Source organism: Apium graveolens, chromosome 5 (assembly GCF_009905375.1).
Source record: "Apium graveolens cultivar Ventura chromosome 5, ASM990537v1, whole genome shotgun sequence".
Lineage (NCBI taxonomy): Eukaryota > Viridiplantae > Streptophyta > Magnoliopsida > Apiales > Apiaceae > Apium > Apium graveolens.
The window spans coordinates 104,471,038-104,491,377 of NC_133651.1; the positions used below are offsets into that span (position 1 = coordinate 104,471,038).

Here is a 20,340-nt window from a genome sequence, read left to right on the forward strand (position 1 = left end):
TAAGCCTTATTTATTAATGGAAGTAAAAACAAGTTAAACATAATTTATTAAACTAACAAAAGTTCAAAAGATCTAAAATAAAGTTCTCTAACAAGATCCAAAATAATATGGAAATAAAACATGTCCTTGACTTTATTTTCAACTAGATAAACAAGCTAAAATCTGGGCAGCACTCATCACACCCCCGCTTTACCCCTGACTACCTGTGGAAAGAAATAAATACGAGTGAGCCAAATGCCCAGTACGAATATATCATTAAAAGGTAAAGCAAAAGAATATATTTAATTTTAATAATTAGCCAAGAAGATGAGTAATATGACAGTAATTATTTAGAAGTAAGGAACCAACTAATCCAAACAAAATCAAAGAAATGGCCAAGAACAAGGTGGGTACTAATAAGGGTCTCTTATAAAACCTCTGCTCGCTAGTAAACACCATGCAAAGCATAGTGCAAACAGTTCCTTCTCCGGTTATCCACAAGAAGGATAAGATGAAATGTATAAAACATTTCCCCAAACAAACAAAATGATCATGATCTTAATCATGCCTCATACCCCAGAGACATGCTCGTATACTCATAGCACTGATACGAGTTAGTGCCGAGAGCACCAAAGACTGCAAAAAACTCCATGTGTCTCGTCTGTAATTTACCCACACAGATAAGTTTAAGAGCCCATAACAAATGGTTACCAAGTGTTGCCAATAGTATTGAAAATAAAAGTTGCATGTGACAAATCAAGTATACTGATAGGCAACATGGATCAAAAATGGTTAAGTAACAACATGGATCAAAGATGGCTAAGCAAAAATTAACAAGTGTACATATACAAGATGTACAATTTAACAAAATAAAAATATGATAAGATAAATATGATAGGACAATAAGTAGAGAGAAAGAAAAAAAATATATTTTAAATGCAGAGAGAATGGAGGATACTCGTACCTGGAATTAGTCTAAAATATTTAATAATGCTCACACAACTAGCTCCAAATAAACCTCCAAATCAATCTATAATATCAACAGAAATATAATTTATAAACGCCAAATTCTAAAACCCACTAAAAAAGTAATGCTAACAAAATTATAATATTTTATACAACTACCACAACTAATATAGATGATCACCAACTCAAGCTAGAGTAGTATAAATATATAACTAACAAATAATCTTAATAATTTACAAGCTGGTTTATAAAAATATAAAAGATATTTTATTAATTTATAAAAATAATATAGAAATCTTTAAGTATATAACTTTATAAAAGTAGACAAACTTAAATTATACATTCATTTAACACATTAAATTGTAACAACAATTTAAGAAAATGATAAATATAACATTTATGCTCTCTGTTTAGCAACACATACTGACAAGAATTTATCAAATCCACCTCTGGTACTTTAATACTACACACTACTTACAAAATTTAAATTATTATACCCAAGCATTATATACTATAATTAATAACATATTGGTTATAAAAAAACAATGAGACTAAAGTTTCATATATATTATGCATGGGGAAAATATAATAATGTAATATGATTAACAAATATAAATAATTTATAATTTTAGATAAAAACAACTGATTGTTAATTACTTAACTTAATTAACAAAATACTTTGACTACATATCTCCTGTAAAATAAAATACCATACATATCATTAGTCCCACAAATACATATTTTGTCAATTTTAATAAATCTCAATAAACTAAATCTTGTGAAAATAGATTTTATTTTACAAATATTTTTACATATTAACAAACTAGCATAATATAACATGATAATATTGTGAATAACTCACACACATAACTAGTAAATAATAATTAACAAAACTAACCAGACACTAACAATATTAAAATGTACAATATCATCAACTTAATAAAATGTAAAAACCTGAGAATCATATAATTTCTTAAACCAACTTAATGGCATAAAAATTAAAAACAAAAACAACAGGGAACATGACTAATTAGATTACTACTAATTAAACATCTTGTAGTCAGTACAAATAACAATTAATCAAATAATCAATCAAACATGCATTAAACAATAACCTAACATAATATATAAACACATAAACAAATAATATAATAATTTGATAAAACTTACCTGAATTTAGAGCCTGATATAAGTATGTAAAAAAATGTGTACAAATAGTTATAAACCTGAAAATAAAATGACTAATATTAGTATAAAATGACTAATATCACTATACAATATAAATAATAATAATCTTAAATTACCTAATTAAATTTTAAATAAACCTCATTTCTCTGAAAGTTTTGGCCGACTTTAACCTAGCTATCTTTCTCCTCCTCTTGATCTTTAATAACCCAAAAATCTATTTTTCTTAATCTTTAATAATCCAATATTTTAACAGTGACACTCCAGTTAGCTCTTCTCTGATCCAAAACTTCCTTTCTTATGCACCAACTCTTCTATCTCACTCATAAGTTATGTAATACAATTATTTCCATTTTGTTAGCTGAGCTCTAAGATGAGTTTTTGTGTGAAAGCACTAACAGGGTGACTCTATTTATATAATAAGTAGCTCAACAAACTATGAAACTCTTATCACCCGATTTGACTCATATTCAAATTTTAAACAACTAAAAGATAGCTTACAAAATTCAAATTTTTAAGAGCCAATTATCTACATAAAACATTATCCATAATTTTGAATTCTAAAATCAATTAATAAAATATTTACTAAGTTATTGCACCAACAATGTAACAAATAAAATATGAGATATTATATTCTCCCTTACATTGTGACCCAAACATGTAGGTAATTCATATCCTACGCATTTCATCTTACGAGGGCACATCCTATTCCAGGATGCGTCGTCACTTTACGGGGTGCACCCACTTCCTCTTGCATTGTAATATTACTTCCAAACAATTCGTGTTTCACCAAGTGAGGCGCTTCCTCATCTAGAGCACGTCCACCCCTCATACTTTACGATCTAAAACCTAATCCTGTCATCCTTTTACCAAAAATAAAACAAAACCGAATGCCATTTAAAATGTCATCCCAAATATATTTTTTCCCCTTGACGGCGTACTTCTATACTATTGTGGCTATTTGTGTTCGGTTTCCTACCACGAAAAAAGAGCCTCCCGATACTACATAATGATTAGTAACATGCAAACTGTTGACGGAGGAATTTGGTATCAACAAAGTTTGAGGTTCGTAGCCGGAAACAAGATCTATTATGGCGGTTCTTTGTCGGAAACGTGAACAGTAGTCGGTGGATCCGATGAACAGTATTCGTCGGAAAAGATGAACAGTGTTTGGTGGTGTTGATTATTGGGGGCTCAGATTGCTTAGGGTTAGTGGTGGCTCCTTTGCGCTCTCGCTTCTGACCCCTTGCAATTTGCTTACGTATCCCTATTTATAGGGAATCAAGCCCACATAGTTCTTGGGGAACAAGAAACCTAATGGGCTTAGATTTCTTATCCCGAGGCCCAATGGGAAACCCAATGGAAACCGTCTTCTACTATCTTTAGGAATGTCCGCCGATGAGGCCCAACCACAAAGGCCCAAGGCTCGTCCGCAGCTTCGAGACTTCACGGATAAAGCATCTCCCTGGCCAAGGATAACCCTCCGCTACCAGCTGTTTCTCTAGTCCGCGGACGCAGGTATAGCCGTGGTTCACCCCAAATGTTGGACGCATCCTTGTCCCCCGATAAGGAGCCCCTACCAGATTGCAGGACAAGTGATCCCAAGCTTTTGGGTGCAAAGTGTAGGATACTCCAAAGTCTCCCAACGAGGACACCCGTTGACTACAGGGACAGAGCTCCCAAAGCACACACCAGATTTCACCTCACATCCCCAATGAGGACACCCATTGACTACATGAGGAGGCCTTCAGTCCAGGCATACCCCTGGAGATCTCTGACCACGGACACCGCCTTTCCTGTAGATATGCTACAGGAAGGAGTTCTTCAATAGAGTACCTGCACCAAATAAGTTAGTAATAATAATTCTCCATCTTCCTTGAATCATTCAAAGAACCCGTCCAAGTAACCATGTTGAAGTCCCATCCAAGCTATGTTTCTCACTTAGGGCGCGCCCTAATACCTTAGGGGATAGCTCTAAGAATCAGTTGAATTACTTTCTTCATATACCAATAGGGCGCGCCTCCTTCACCAATGAGGGCGCGCCTTGATTATGTAAGGCGTCAGCATTACTCTTCTCGTATGTATAAGGGGGCGCCTCCCCATATCTGTAGGGCGCGCCTTCTTCCTTTGTGATAAAATAGATGCCTTATCTTTCCTTAATTTTAGGCACCAAAATCCCAATTCTGACCAATTGACCCGATTTTGACGCGAACAAAGTTTATACCAAATTTTGGGCATAACAACTACCCCCCAAATTCCATATGCCATTGAAAATGGGATTGGAATTTTCAACCCCCCTAGCAAACTTGAAAAATTTGTATGAGCATCTACAAAATTGAGGGTATGCCCTTACGAACTTATTCATTCCTCTTTCTTCATCCTGCTCTATTTCTTTTTTTGAACATGACAGGGCGCGCCCCAGATAAAGGCGCGCTTCATGAATCTAGACAACAGCTTCACACCACACAACGTAACATCTTTCACTCTCTACCGCTTCTCTTTTTAGTGACTTTAACCTTTGGTTTGACTAGGGAGGTTTACCACTTATGCACCACATCTCTAAGTTTACATGAGCTAACTCGGCGTAAGAAACAAGAGAAATCATACAAAAGAGTGCACCTCGCGTACCTTGGAAAAGAATAATCTATTTAACAAAGGTTTGGGGGTTTCTTCCAACTTTTTCATCCTAATATTGGTTTCCTATAGGCGCACCTTAAACAGAAAGACCAGTTCTCTGATCTTAGAGGGCGCTCTCTAAGGGAAGGCATAACCAGAATAAAAGACCAGTTCTCTGATCTTCAAATAATAAATAATCTTTGATGAAAGGAGGACGTGTTTTGTTGGTTAAAGTGATCCTTCCATGAACAATACAATACCATTCCATGTTTGATTTCTTTCTCCTTGTCAAATCATAACTCTAAATCATTGATCTCGTCTTTTCCACAAATAGTGTGATTCATTTTAACTCAAAGTCAAAACCTTTACGAACTTCTATAATCATATACTTTAGAGGGCGCGCCCTTTATAGTGGCGGCGTCTTCCTCAAATAAAATTATCTGTGAATTAGAGGGCGCGTCCTCTTTACGAGGACCGTTTTGCTCAAAAAAAGGTGTTCATCCTTGGAGGGCATGTCCTTTATATAAGGCGCGTCTACCTTGATAAAGGTAATCATCCTTGGAGGGAGCTTCCTCTGTAAGAGGCGCGTCTACCTCGATAAGGGTATTCATTTTTGGAGGGCACGTCTTCTGGAAGAGGGGCATCTACCTCGACAAAGAAAATCATCTTGTCGAGGGCGCGTTCACTGTAACAGGAGCATCTACCTCGACAAGGGAAATCATCCTTGGAGGGCGCGTCCACTGTAACAGGAGCATCTACCTCGACAAGGGAAAATCATCTTGTCGAGGGCGCGTCCACTGTAACAGGAGCATCTACCTCGACAAGGGAAAATCATCTTGTCGAGGGCGCGTCCACTGTAACAGGAGCATCTACCTCGACAAGGGAAAATCATCTTGTCCAGGGCGCGTCCACTGTAACAGGAGCATCTACCTCGACAAGGGAAATCATCCTTGGAGGGCGCGTCCACTGTAACAGGAGCATCTACCTCGACAAAGAAAATCATCTTGTCGAGGGCGCGTCCACTGTAACAGGAGCATCTACCTCGACAATGGTGTTCTACAAAATCTTCATGTAATTAAACCAAGTCAAAGATCAATATTCTTAGAAGGCTTCTATCTTCTATAAAGCTCAAGGGATGTCGAAACCATCTCATGTAGAAAACATCTCTTGGGCATCTCACGAAGTGTCATCCAATAAATGGCATCTCACTCTCAATATTTTTTGAGGGCGCGCCTTAAAGAAAGGGCGCGTCTTGAAAGACAAGAAATTAGTTCTAGTCGAGCCATTCTTCAAGTACTGACTATGACTCATCTGATCATCAAGACATCTTCATTGAAAACTTCCATTTTTCTTCGGAGGGTGCGCCCTGGGAGGGCAATTTTCCACTGAATGTTTCACATGCAGAGGGCGCGCCTTAATAGATTGTGATACTGTGCTTCGCAAATCATGAGATTTTTTCCAGATAAGATTTCCTACCTGCAAGAAATACAATTAATATGGAACTTTAAATGTTACCTGGAGGACGCGTCCTAGAGGGACGGACGTGTCCAATCAACGAACTCTCCTGAAATATGTTAGAATTCTCCTGGGCCTCAGATGTCTTCATCAAAGCGCGTTCGAAGTGTTTGTGTGGGTCTCCTCCGTGCTAAATCTCTTTCACAATATTCTTCCTGCACAAGTCCTAGAAACAATTAACGGAAAACACAACAAAACTAGTCGAGAGTTACCTCGTGGAATCATCTTAACGACGATGACTAGCTAATGGTAGTAATGCCTTCTTCTTGAAGTGTTCTCCTCCCGATCCTCCTCAGATTTGCTCTTGGTTAAGTACTCTAAACTAAATAGTGTTCTCAAATATTCTAAATCAAATAGGATTCTTCAGCCTTCTTGTTGGAATAAGATTCTCCAATCTCCTTAATGGAATAAGATTCTTCAATCTTCTAACTATAATAGGATTCCCCAATTTTATATATCGAATAGGATTCTTCAATCTTCAAATTAGAATAGGATACTCCAATCTTCTAATTATTATAGGATACTCCAATCTTCAATACCAAATAGGTTTCTCCCAATCTTCCAAACCAAATAGGGTTCTCCCAATCTTCTAAACCAAATAGGGTTCTCCCAATCTTCTAAACCAAATAGGGTTCTCCCAATCTTCTAAACCAAATAGGATTTTTTGGAAAAAGTCGCAGCTACTGTTTTTCTCTGTTTTTAGACTGCTCAACTTTTATTCTCATAATCATATCATCTCCGAATTAAAGAGAATTCAACAAGCTTCGCGTAGACTGTAAGATCTTTCAAATCTGACTTACGGAACTCGAGATACGGCCCAAACAGTGTAAACAAATCGCTTAATCCATCCAATCCGAATTTTCCATCCAACTTCGCTCCTTCGTGGCTATAGCTGCAAACTTCAACCTCCACGGCTGGATATCATCATCCATGGATCTCCCTCGTGGTCGCGAATACTACACCCAAATCTCCTTCGACCCCCCTGCCGAAAACAGTTATTCACGGATCTCGAGTTATTCATGGATCTCCTCTGTGGCCGTTGTATGCAACTCCTCCGTGGCTATCCTTCAATTCTTGCGTCAAAGAACCTTCATCGTGACGAGACATCTCTTCCTCCTGAGATTTTGATCTTGATTAGCCCCTCCTTCTAGCGCCAATTTGTTGACGGATGAATTTGGTATCAACAAAGTTTGAGGTTCGTAGCCGGAAACAAGATCTGTTATGGCGGTTCTTTGTCGGAAATGTGAACAGTAGTCGGTGGATCCGATGAACAGTATTCGTCGGAAAAGATGAACAGTGTTTGGTGGTGTTGATTATTGGGGGCTGCGATTGCTTAGGGTTAGTGGTGGCTCCTTTGCGCTCTCGCTTCTGACCCCTTGCAATTTGCTTATGTATCCCTATTTATAGGGAATCAAGCCCACGTAGTTCTTGGGGAACAAGAAACCTAATGGGCTTAGATTTCTTATCCCGAGGCCCAATGGGAAACCCACTGGAAACCGTCTTCTACTAGCTTTAGGAATGTCCGCCGATGAGGCCCAACCACAAAGGCCCAAGGCTCGTCCGCGGCTTCGAGACTTCACGGATAAAGAATCTCCCTGGTCAAGGATAACCCTCCGCTACCAGCTGTTTCTCTAGTCCGCGGACGCAGGTATAGCCGTGGTTCACCCCAAATGTTGGACGCATCCTTGTCCCCCGATAGGGAGCCCCTACCAGATTGCAGGACAAGTGATCCCAAGCTTTTGGGTGCAAAGTGCAGGATACTCCAAAGTCTCCCAACGAGGACACCCGTTGACTACAGAGACAGAGCTCCCAAAGCACACACCAGATTTCACCTCACATCCCCAATGAGGACACCCATTGACTACAGGAGGAGGCCTTCAGTCCAGGCATACCCCTGGAGGTCTCTGACTACGGACACCGCCTTTCCTGTAGATATGCTACAGGAAGGAGTTCTTCAATAGAGTACCTGCACCAAATAAGCTAGTAATAATAATTCTCCATCTTCCTTGAATCATTCAAAAAACCCGTCCAAGTAACCATGTTGAAGTCCCATCCAAGTTATGTTTCTCACTTAGGGCGCGCCCTAATACCTTAGGGGATAGCTCTAAGAATCAGTTGAATTACTTTCTTCATATACCAATAGGGCGCGCCTCCTTCACCAATGAGGGTGCGCCTTGATTATGTAAGGCGTGAGCATTACTCTTCTCGTATGCATAAGGGCGCGCCTCCCCATATCTGTAGGGCGTGCCTTCTTCCTTTGTGATAAAATAGATGCCTTATCTTTCCTTAATTTTAGGCATCAAAATTTCAATTCTGACCAATTGACCCGGTTTTGACCCGAACAAAGTTTATATCAAATTTTGGGCATAACACAAACTACAACTACAGAAAAGTTTGCAGAATATTTATGTAGGAGGGTTCGTTACATCACAAAAATAGACCATACTTTCTTCTTTTAATTATGTCTTCTAATAGTAATTTTGCCAAAATACAGGACCACATGATTTATTTGGTGCAACTAACATTTTACTATATGCATTGCTTTACATAAATTAAAGTAGAATTAAACAAACAATAATGGGGCGGTTTAGTCTCTTGGTCCTATTTTTTAATAATTTAACATATATGTTTTACAATTAAAATTATATATTTTAACAAAACTTGAATAAACGAAAATTGAACTGGGACAATAAGAAATAACTACTTATATTCTTTGCTTAGCTTTAAACATATAGATAATGCTAACATGTGTTTCTCCACATGACTAATAAAATATCAGATAGGAAAAGGATTATATACTGATATGCTTTAGACAATAGAGTAGAAAAGAATGATTGTAAGCATTACGTTACAAAAAAGCCTCTAATTATTTGGAGTGCTTGATTTATTGTGTGATATTTTTTACTAGAAAAAGAATAAAGTGAGTAACTAGTTAATATTATTAGCCAAGCACCGTGTCTCCTAATTGAGCGCCTTTAGCATATGATTATGCAGAGTAATCCACTATTGACTATTGTGATTAAAGGCATTAAACCGTTACTAAAAATTGCTCATAGAATATCTATATTATACTAAAAAAACTAATGAGTTGGGTAAGTCGATTTATTTAATTTTACATTAAATCGAATTTAAAGTTCTATCCGAACAAATGAGCGGGTCAATTTATCTCGTTTAAACGAGTCGAATCAAGCCGACTCGTTTAATTAAAAGAAATGAGATTTTGTCCGAATATGACTTATCCGGTGCTTGTTTAACTAAATAAGATGAGCCGATTCGAGTAAAATGAGTTCGAGCCGCTTCCCCGTAATTACTCGTTCATAAAATGACAAGAGATAGTAGTAAAAAAAGGTTGGTTTATCAAGGTTTTCATTCCCCAAAAGATAAAATAATAATAATAAAAAACAATATATCCTCCAATAGTTAAATTATTATTCATAAATATAAATAAACAACACTACTACACACACACACTCTAGTTCAGAGTCTGACTTTGACTATAAAAACCCGGGAAGTTCTGCAACCACCAAACACACACTCTCTCCCCCTCCCATCTCTCTCTCCACACACATCTCTCTCAATCTCTCTCCGTTAGTGTAAAAGGGTGAGTTGATTTTTGTGTAATGGCGGCGATAAAGGGCTTATACGGATCAATAGACGAGTTTCTAACACAGTGTAAACAGTCAGGTGACTCTGCATACACTGCGCTCAGATCACTTCTTGAGCGTCTCGAAGATCCCAAGACCCGAATTGAAGCTCGGATCTTCTTCTCGGGGCTCCAGAAACGATTCCCTTCTAAGGAATCTATTGATGAGTGTCTTGATACTTATCATTTTCGAATCCAGGATATTTTCATTGAGCAGCATCAAGAAGGTTATTGTTTTCTTTATTTGTATTGTTAATTTGTGTTTTTGTGATGTTTTTGTGTAAGCCCTCGTTGGGTTTTGTGGTTATGTGTAAACCCATTTGGTGATTTTGTGAGTAATGTTGATTGAATAGGTTTTGGATGTTTCGATAGGGGGGGGAGAGAGAGAGAATAGTTGTGATTGAATACTTTTTGGATTTCTATAGGAAGTGAAAGAGAGAGAGAAAGAGAGAGAGAGGGAGTCTTAATAGGAAGTGAGAGAGACAATAGTTGTGATTTGATACTTTTTGGATTTCTTAATAGGGAGTGAGAGAGAGAGAGAGAGAGAGAGAGAGAGAGAGAGAGAGTTTTAATAGGGAGTGAGACAGGGAGATGATAGAATAGAGGGGGGGGGGAGATGACAGAATTGGTATTGCAGTTTATGAATTTTAAATTGCTATACTAGTGATATGATAATTTAACTGAAAATTGGTGATGTGGCGGTTTGCTAAAAATGAAACCATTACAGGATTAATGAGGATTTATCTCGTTCTATGCCTACATGCCAATTTGAAGTCTGGACCCATTTTACTGTGTCTGAAATTAGAATTGCCTTATCAATGAACCCATTAGGCTATCAGGGAGCATTTGTCGTGTTTCGAGGATGCACTTCATGATCATTGCACATGGTATTGTTGTTATTAGCTTTTTTTTTGGGGGGGGGGGGTGAGGAGACGGTCTTAAGAAAGCGAGAAATTAGTAAGATCATATAAATTTTAACACCAAATTTACTAGATTTCATGTTAAGACCGTCTCCTAATTTACTCAGTTATGGAAAAAACAAATCCAAAGAGATGCATGTTAGCCCAATGATTGAGTTACACTTTGGTTACGGGGTAGAATAGAAAAAACAAATCCGAAGAGATGCATGTTAGCCCAATGATTGAGTTACACTTTGGTTACGGGGTAGAATACTTTGGTACTTGTTCTCTTCTCTAGGAATACCTGTTATAGAACTGAGAACATCAATACAAGGATCCACTTGCTATATTTTTTGTACTTCCACTTTTTCCTGAAATATGTATGTCTTCACTTTCTCATCTTTTCCTCTTCTGAATTGTATGTTACTCCAGAATTTTTTAAAGTTTACAATACACGGATAAACAACAGAACTTTAACTTTATGCCTTACAGACCAAGTATTTAAAATATTTGGACAAATTATGCACACAGGTCCCCACTTAATATCTGTAATATAAAAGAGTACATGATATTTATAAGAATTGCAATTTTTGGCTTCTACTTCTCAAATCACAATTCTTTCTTTTTTCTTTCCCCCACGTAAATTCATTAGAGTAATATCATATCAATGCTTACTTCCTTTATGTCTGTATTATCATATATTTCACTTAAGTAAAATTTATTGGTATCCTTTTCATGCGTTTATATAATGGCGGCTGCCAATAGGTGGTTGGGTGGAAGTTGAATTGCTTACTCGCCGAGGGGTTAGAGGGGTGGGGGATGGCTTCGGTACTTATAGTTTTTACAAAATTTTGTTATTTACTGTTTTGCTAATTACTTATGTCCATTTCCTAGAAATCTAACAGTATTTTAGTTAAAATATCATACACATTTAATTCAAGTTTAATCATATCTAAATATATATATTTATGAGTGTCTGACCCGAATTAAAAGTAAGGGCGGATATGCCACTGACTGCACAGTGAAGCAGATCTTGGTACCTGGTAGATATATGTAAACCTAAATTCGTACTCTTGAACCTCATGGTTCTGTAACTCTATCATTTATATGTTATATTGCTTATTCCTCATTATTCTTGCAGAACTATTTGTCATGAATAATAATTTATGTGGTGGCCAAGTATTCTTCAATTATTTTCTAACCGTATGTGTTCTATTGGCCGCCTTAAGGATTATAGCGTGTATACAGGTTACCAGAAGACTAAAAAATTGACAATGATGGTAATTCCTAGCATCTTTATGCCGGAGGACTGGTCTTTTACTTTTTATGAGGGACTGAATAGACACCCTTCCTCCATGTTTAAAGACAAGACAGTTGCTGAGCTTGGTTGTGGAAATGGATGGATTTCCATTGCTCTTGCTGATAAGTGGTCTCCTTCAAAGGTTTGCAATTCTTCTTATCCCACTTTTTCTGAGTTGATGCTAGTTTTTTTTCCATCACTACAGTCTGAGAATTGATGCTAAACTTGATGCTATTATGTGTCATATAAATTTTAAAGGCATTGTATACTGTTGATTATTTACTAAAATTACAACATCGTTTCTTTAGCCTGGGTATATATTGTTGGCGATAAAAAATTTAGGTGATTGAATGTTCCACATTTATTTCCTACAGGTATACGGTCTTGATATAAATCCAAGGGCAGTCAAAATTTCTTGGATAAACTTATATTTGAATGCTCTGGATGAGAATGGTCAGCCTATTTATGATGATGAGAAGAAAACTTTACTTGACAGAGTCGAGTTTTATGAGTCTGATCTTCTAGGGTACTGCAGAGATAATCACATAGAACTTGAACGCATTGTTGGTTGTATACCACAGGTATCTTTATTAGTGCGGTGGTTTCAAATGTTCTTTTATACGGTTGTAGATATTTTGTAGTGTATAAACTGTTAATGATTCATACACTTGGTAACTATTGATTGAAAGCCTTATGCTTCATTTACATATTGAGGTACTACTGGGATAGGAAGGAATCTTAGCTCAGCCCTTGGCATGACTGAGTTAAATTTTTACCTTTTCTATTGTTATTTTTAACCCATCATCCTCTCTTTCTCTGATACCTTATCTTTATGTACTTTCATTAATATATTATAAATTACTTTAGTAAAAAAAAATTCCTATAGCGATTAGTCCAGATTTAACATTCACTGTATATCTTTAAACTCAGTTGCTTTTTGCAGATTCTTAATCCGAATCCAGATGCAATGTCCAAGTTGATTACAGAAAATGCAAGTGAAGAATTCTTACATTCTTTAAGTAATTATTGCGCCCTTCAGGTTTGTGAAAACAATCACTCTGGGTCTTCTTGGGGGAATTTATCATTTATCTGGAATATAAGGATATTAACTATCACTATCCTCGTATAAATCTAATACTACTGACTCGACGTAGTCTCTTTTTAGTATCTGCAGTCTATATTGCGACATTCCTGCCAATATCATAAATTGATGTAAAGAGATTTTACCGTGTTTCCTTTTTCTTATCAGGGTTTTGTTGAGGATCAATTTGGCTTGGGTTTAATTGCCAGAGCAGTTGAGGAAGGAATTGCTGTAATCAAGCCTATGGGTATAATGATTTTCAATATGGGAGGCCGTCCAGGACAAGCTGTCTGTAAACGCTTGTTTGAGAGGCGAGGTGTCCGTGTCGACAAGCTTTGGCAGACCAAAATTCTTCAGGCAAGTAAAAAGCTTACAGTGAAAAGAAGTTCTTCACTTGAACTGCAAACCTTATTAACTTTTTTATTGCAGGCTGGAGACACAGATATATCAGCTTTAGTTGAGATTGAAAAAAATAGTCCACACCGTTTTGAGTTTTTCATGGGGCTGGTTGGAGATCAGCCTATATGTGCTCGAACAGCATGGGCATACGGAAAGGCTGGTGGCCGGATTTCTCATGCTTTATCAGTTTACAGCTGTCAGCTTCGTCAACCAAATCAGGTATGAATTCAGATTACTTTGGTCACAGGATTGTGGTAACATTCACCTAGCATTAGATGCTGAGTTTTGCATAACTGAATTGACAGGTGAAGAAAATTTTCGAGTTTCTCAAAAATGGCTTCCAAGAGATCAGCAATTCTTTAGATCTATCTTTCGAAGATGATTCTGTTGCCGATGAGAAGATTCCGTTCCTTGCTTATCTTGCCAGTATGCTGAAAGAAAAATCATTTTTCCCGTATGAACCACCTAGCGGAAGCAAACATTTTCGCAGTCTCATTGCTGGATTTTTGAAAGCTTATCACCATGTTCCTCTAAGTGCAGAGGTTAGTACTTTCGAGCCTTGTTTTTTGTTCAATTTTGGCTTTTTGTTACATTAACTACTTTTCATATATTTTTATGTTTTGCGCTTTAAAGTGTTTTTACTTGGTAGTATCCTTCTTTACATAGTTATTGGGAAAGTTCTATTTGTCCAAGAGGAGAACAAGTTAAAAACACAAACCTTTGCGAGCATTTAATATGCCTGTTTTGACGTAATAATATCGTCTGTATTGCGAACAGTGTCCTAATTTTATTATCTTCAACATTTGGCTAGAATGTTGTTGTGTTTCCTTCCAGAGCTGTGGCTATTGAGAATGCTCTTCGATTATTCTCACCGAGGCTTGCAATAGTTGATGAACATCTGACCCGGTATCTGCCTAGGCAGTGGTTAACATCACTGACAATGGAGGTAATATATTTATATCCCACAATTTTGTTGTTCCTTTTTTATATCTTTGTTACATACAACCCGTCTAAAATTTCTATGAGAAATTATCGAATATATACTATATTACGTATGTATATTATAGATATATGAATATCCTCTTCTGTATTTTTCACAAGTACCGTTCTCCTGATTTTTCTGCAGGAAAAAGAGACTGATAAGCCTTCTGTAGATGCAATCACTGTCATTGATGCACCACGCCAATCAGATTTGATGATAGAACTAATAAGGAAGTTGAAGCCCCAGGTGGTAGTTACTGGGATGGCTGAATATGAGTCTGTTACCAGTTCCGCTTTTGAACATCTCTTAGGCACTACTAAGGAAATAGGTGCTCGTCTTTTCATAGACATATCAGATCAATTTGAGTTATCCAGTCTTCCTGGTTCAAATGGTGTATTGAAATACCTTGCTAAGACAGTACTTCCTCCCCATGCTGCAATTATATGTGGCTTGCTGAAAAATCAGGTACTGTTTTTTCAGTAGGATTTCACGTTAGATGTTAATCTGAAAGATATCCAGTGCTTTCAATTGAGTTCATGAGTTATTATGATTAATTTGTATCACTAGTAAACAGTATGCTATGCATACGTGCATCAGTGTAGAAACTGATTTATTTATCTGTTTATGGTTTACAGGTTTATTCAGATTTGGAAGTTGCTTTCGTCATATCAGAGGAGGAGAGCATCTTTAATGCACTATCCAAAACCATGGAATTGTTACAAGGGAATACTGCACCAATTAGGCAGTACTACTACGGTTGCCTATTTAATGAGCTTTTAGCCTTTCAACTTCCTGATCGACATCCACCTGCAGAGGTTTGTAAAAAAAAAAAACTAATCATACAACTCAAATGACATTGGGAAAATGATTCTTGTGTACTGTGTTATGCTGCATAACTTATGCAGAATTGTCACCAATAGTAAAGACCAAAATTAAAAAAAGAGGCAAGGACAAGGGAAGTAATGAAAAAGTTGCATAATGATATATATGCTTATGCTTCTGTTCATGAAAAATAAAGTTGCACGATTTGTCAAAATTTATCTCTCCTTTTGTTTTATAAACACTTTTTGGTTGTGTCCACTCTTTTGAAGAAATTAATCTGTTACAGCAACCGTTTGTTTAATTCTGTGAACCCCTGTTTTCATCTCGACTTAGTTATGACCTCTAGCCAGTACCTGGCTTTGTTTACACATTTTATTAATGATTACTTTAGGCTGTTGCTTATATGGCAACTCGAAGTTACAACAGATGCTTGGTTGTGCATATATCAATTTAAGTTGTAACTGTTAGAACTCTGTTGTTAACCCCAAACCTTGAATCAAGCAAATTATATGGTTGGAACTATGTTGTTTATTGTACCTGGCACTTTCACTTGACAGTTAATCTCCAGTAAACATATATATTTTATTAGAAGTTGTGTGTTTTGTTATGTAATGAATTTGTATTATGCAGAGGGATGTTGAAACTGTGAAAGCCAGTAACATGATAGGTTTTTCTAGTTCTGCAATCTCAGTTCTCAATCAAGCAGAGTTGTCAATAAGCGACATAGATCATTCTAACCTTATTCACATGGACGTGGAGCAAAGCTTTTTGCCTATGCCTACTCCAGCCAAGGCTGCTGTCTTTGAAAGTTTTGCAAGGCAGAATGTATCGGAAGCTGAAACTGATGTGACCCCTAGTATTAAACAATTTATAAAGACGAGTTATGGTTTTGTTACAGATAGCAACTCTGAGATCATGTACGCAGACTCCCCGCTGGCGCTTTTTACTAAGCTTGTCCTCTGCTGCATAGAAGAAGGTGGAACTTTGTGTTTCCCGTCTGGCTGCAATGGCGATAATGTTTCTGCTGCCAAATTTCTTAACGCGAGTATCAAAACTATACCTACCGCCTCTGAAGTGGGGTTTAAGCTCACAGAAAAGCAACTCACCGGTGCACTGGAGACTGTGAGTAAACCATGGTTGTATGTATCTGGTCCAACGATCAATCCGACTGGCTTGCTTTACAGCGATGAAGAGATACAAAGCATATTATCTGTCTGTGCTAAATTTGGAGCAAGGGTTATACTTGATACTTCATTTTCAGGTCCACAATTCACCTCCAAACCCCATGGCAGCTGGAATTTGGAAACCAGTATAGCAAAGTTGACTTCTGCAAAGTCATCTTTCTGTGTGTCTCTTCTCGGGGGAGTGTTTTTGAAGATGCTTACTGGAGGTCTTACCTTTGGGTTTTTGGTTCTGAACCAGCCGTATTTGGTTGATGTATTTAATAGCTTATCTGGCATAAGCAAACCTCACAACACTACAAGATACACGGCAAAGAAGTTGCTCTCACTTAAAGAGCAGAAAGCAGGAGATTTAATTGGTGAAGTTGCAGAACGTGAAACAATATTGGGAAATAGGTCAAAACGTTTAAAGGAGGTAAGAACTTTTCCTAACTGTGAATATTTAATTTTATTGCATGCTGAATTTGGCTTCAATCTGATTAAAATCTGAATTTGCGTCCTCTGGGGTGGGGCACCTAAAAGGAGCAATTCTAACTTAAGTTACAATTTTTCAACTCTATTTTTAAGAGATATATAGTAAGATATTGGACTATCCTAACAACCCTTCTTTCTGACTGCCCATTGTTGCAAATAACTCGTAAAATAAATCTACATATTGACTGCACTCTAATTTGTTATATCTTGATATTCTCCCCCAGTTATTCTTTACTTGTTTGTACCTTTGACATTGTTATAATTTTTCAAAGCTTGAAAACTGGGCTTTCAAGAGGTGAGCCAGGTGTGAGTTAGCATCTTTCATAAAAAATTAGTGAGGTCACATTTTATTTGACCTTATTTCCTAAAGAGGGATTGCTGACTTATGTATATATGATTATTAGTAGCCACTCATTTTTGGATTGTATTTCTGCACCTCCGTTAAAATGTTTAGTAGTTTTTTTGGACAACCGAAAGCTCAGTTTTTTGTTGAAAACCAAAAATTATGAAGGATTGTATGTGAATACATTATGTACAAACCTTAGAGCATGCTAAATAGGTCTAAGAGGCAATTAGATTGTAGCAGTGGGAGTACATGAAGTAACATTGTATCCCAGAATGACTAGTGCTTATTTTGAAGAATGTCCTTGCCACTGAAAGGCTGCAAGATGAAGGCTATCAATTTTGACTACCAATTTACAAATGTTTTGCTGACATGGATCTGTTTTTTTTGTCTTCAACGTATAGACCCTTGTAAAATGTGGATGGGAGGTAGTTGAAGCCTGTGCTGGAATCTCCATGGTAGCAAAGCCGACTGCTTACTTTGGCAAGGCTATCAAGATTATGAAAGATGCTAATGTGTGGGAAGCCAAGATAGATGATTCAAACGTAAGGGAAGCTATGTTAAGGGCCACAGGGCTATGCATAAATGGTGCATCATGGACTGGGATTCCTGGGTATTGTCGTTTTACAATTGCCTTGGAGGAGAATGATTTTGGTCGTGCCTTGGATTGCATTCTTAGGTTTGACAAACTTATCAAGAACTGAGATCGTATGTTGAAACTTTTATCAAATGTATTGGCTTCGTGACTTTGGTTGGCATAAATAATAGTCTAATGCTGCTGATACGTGGCCCTTCTCAGACTTCAGATATTCATTGAGGTGTTTCTCCTCTGAATTTTCATTGTATACGAAACTGCTAAAGCAGTTATTGTTTCACGCATGTATTTTTGAGAAATTGTAACTTTGCTCAGAACCAAGAATTTGTTAGCAGTTCTTCAACAAGTAACACTGTTGATGTTATAGAAATTTTTTCTCTTCCGGGGTTTGAGCATTTCAACAAAGTAACGATTTTCATATTGTAGAATATTGCCCGTTTGGCAACACACTTATAAGCTACTTATGACTTATAAGTCCGTAACACCTTATCAACGAGTGTTTGTCGACCCAACTTATAAGTTAAATTTATAACTTATAAGCTGATAAGTTAGATGTTAGTAATGACGTATTTTTTCTCAACTTACTTATTTGATTTTTCGCTTATTTATTAACCTCAGTTTTAAAATATATATTTTCAAATGTTAACCAAACTTAAAATTCAAGAATTAAGATAATTATATTAAATAATTTTTTATTTTAGTTCATTTAAGAAAAAAAATTCTGACTTATAAGTAAAATTATCCAAACACTTATTTAACTTCTTAGTATTTTTCTACTTTTCACTTTTAATTCACTTATTCATTTTAAATCGCAAGTTACTTATTTTAAAATTTTCCAAACGGGTAAGTGACAAAGCTGGTATATATATATATATATATATATATATATATATATATATATATATATATATATATATCTCGCAGTAACACTTGAGTAATAGAATCTAATCTCTGCATTCGATACGGTAGCATCTCTATTGTATAGTATTCAGAGTGTATCGTATCGAGAAAGAATCTGTTTAGTAGTCGATGGTAGAAGGAGCTAAAGAGCTATTCGACCATTTCTGAACACCTCATAGCATTTTTGGGGTGTCCACCGATTCGATCATTTCTGTATGATTTGATTTATCGTAAACTCCCCCTTTCAATGGGGTTTCGAAGATAAATTTTTTTTATTGTCCCATAAATTCACCTAGGTAAATACACGAACTTTTTTTGATCATTCCTTTTTTTTTCATATTGTATTAAATTTAAAGAAAAAAAGAACCCCTCTCTCTCTCCACCCTCCTTTCACCTCCACAATCACTGTGATTCGTTATCACCGCGCCACCATAAACTTCGGCGACACGCTTAGGACACCTCCGCCGTCAACAACAATACAGTTCTTATCAAATAAGCCTCGAACCCTCTCTTTTTGTGTTTGAAAAACAATTAGTCCCGTTGAACACCTTCAAAATACAGTTTAGATTCCATATTTGTATTTCTAGTTATATATAGCTCGATTATTTTAGTGTAAGTATCTATCGTTTAAATCTCACTCTCTTTTTATGTTCAAGCTCAATTGTTGTTGCCCAATATATGATAATTGTTTAAGGGGGTTGGATACAATTATCAAACAATTCGATATCAAAAAAGTAAAGTAAGAATAGTTGAATCAAATAACAGTTTATTAAATCTCTGATAAACTATTACAAAACTCTCTCAATAAAATCAATGTTCTTGAGAGCTGCTAGGTTATGAAAATACTCGAGTAATGCACACCCTGAAAGATAACCTATTCAGTATTTATATATCACACAACTACTAAATCAATCTATCAATTACAAGATATGTTAGTATAATTCATCTAGTTTCTATACATATCTAATCAACAACTTTGATCCTATAAATCAGGAACCGATAATATAATACTCCTCAAATGATGAGACTCTATAAATCAGCAGATTCTGATTTATCTTGTAATCCAGTCATATCCAAAAACTCTTCATCCTGATGCAAATCCTGATTGTAAGCAGGTCCTGACGCTTTGGCAAATCCTGACGGACATGATATATACAGATTGACTTTACAAATCCTGATCCCAGCAGATCCTGATTTCTGACTTGGACATTTGTCAACATTTTCCCTCAATTTATGCTTTGTAGAATAAGCCTAAATTTTGTAGTTATATCTTATGCCAAAAATTGAAAGACAAAATGTGGAATACAAGGATTGTAGAGCATACTCAGTTACAGAAACTGATCTTTATGATTCTTGATAAACTCTGAAGTATCTCTGAACAAATGCCTTTACTATTTCATCTATCTTCTTCTAGAGTAGCTGCTTTAGCCTATTCTTCAATTTCCTTTCATATTCAGTTT

The 20,340-nt window shown here is 36.5% G+C and overlaps 1 protein-coding gene across 1 annotated transcript; it reads left to right on the top strand.

Moving 5' to 3' along the window:
• The first annotated feature begins 9,760 nt into the window (after nucleotides 1-9,760).
• Nucleotides 9,761-18,362, top strand: LOC141724343 (methionine S-methyltransferase). Its single transcript, XM_074526460.1, has 12 exons — nucleotides 9,761-10,131; nucleotides 12,052-12,245; nucleotides 12,478-12,684; nucleotides 13,047-13,142; nucleotides 13,353-13,541; nucleotides 13,614-13,802; nucleotides 13,889-14,125; nucleotides 14,395-14,529; nucleotides 14,710-15,030; nucleotides 15,201-15,380; nucleotides 16,018-16,983; nucleotides 17,790-18,362. The coding sequence occupies exons 1-12, from the start codon at nucleotides 9,882-9,884 to the stop codon at nucleotides 18,087-18,089; spliced, it is 3,264 nt and encodes a 1,087-aa protein (XP_074382561.1). The 5' UTR covers nucleotides 9,761-9,881; the 3' UTR covers nucleotides 18,090-18,362.
• The last annotated feature ends 1,978 nt before the right edge of the window (nucleotides 18,363-20,340 follow it).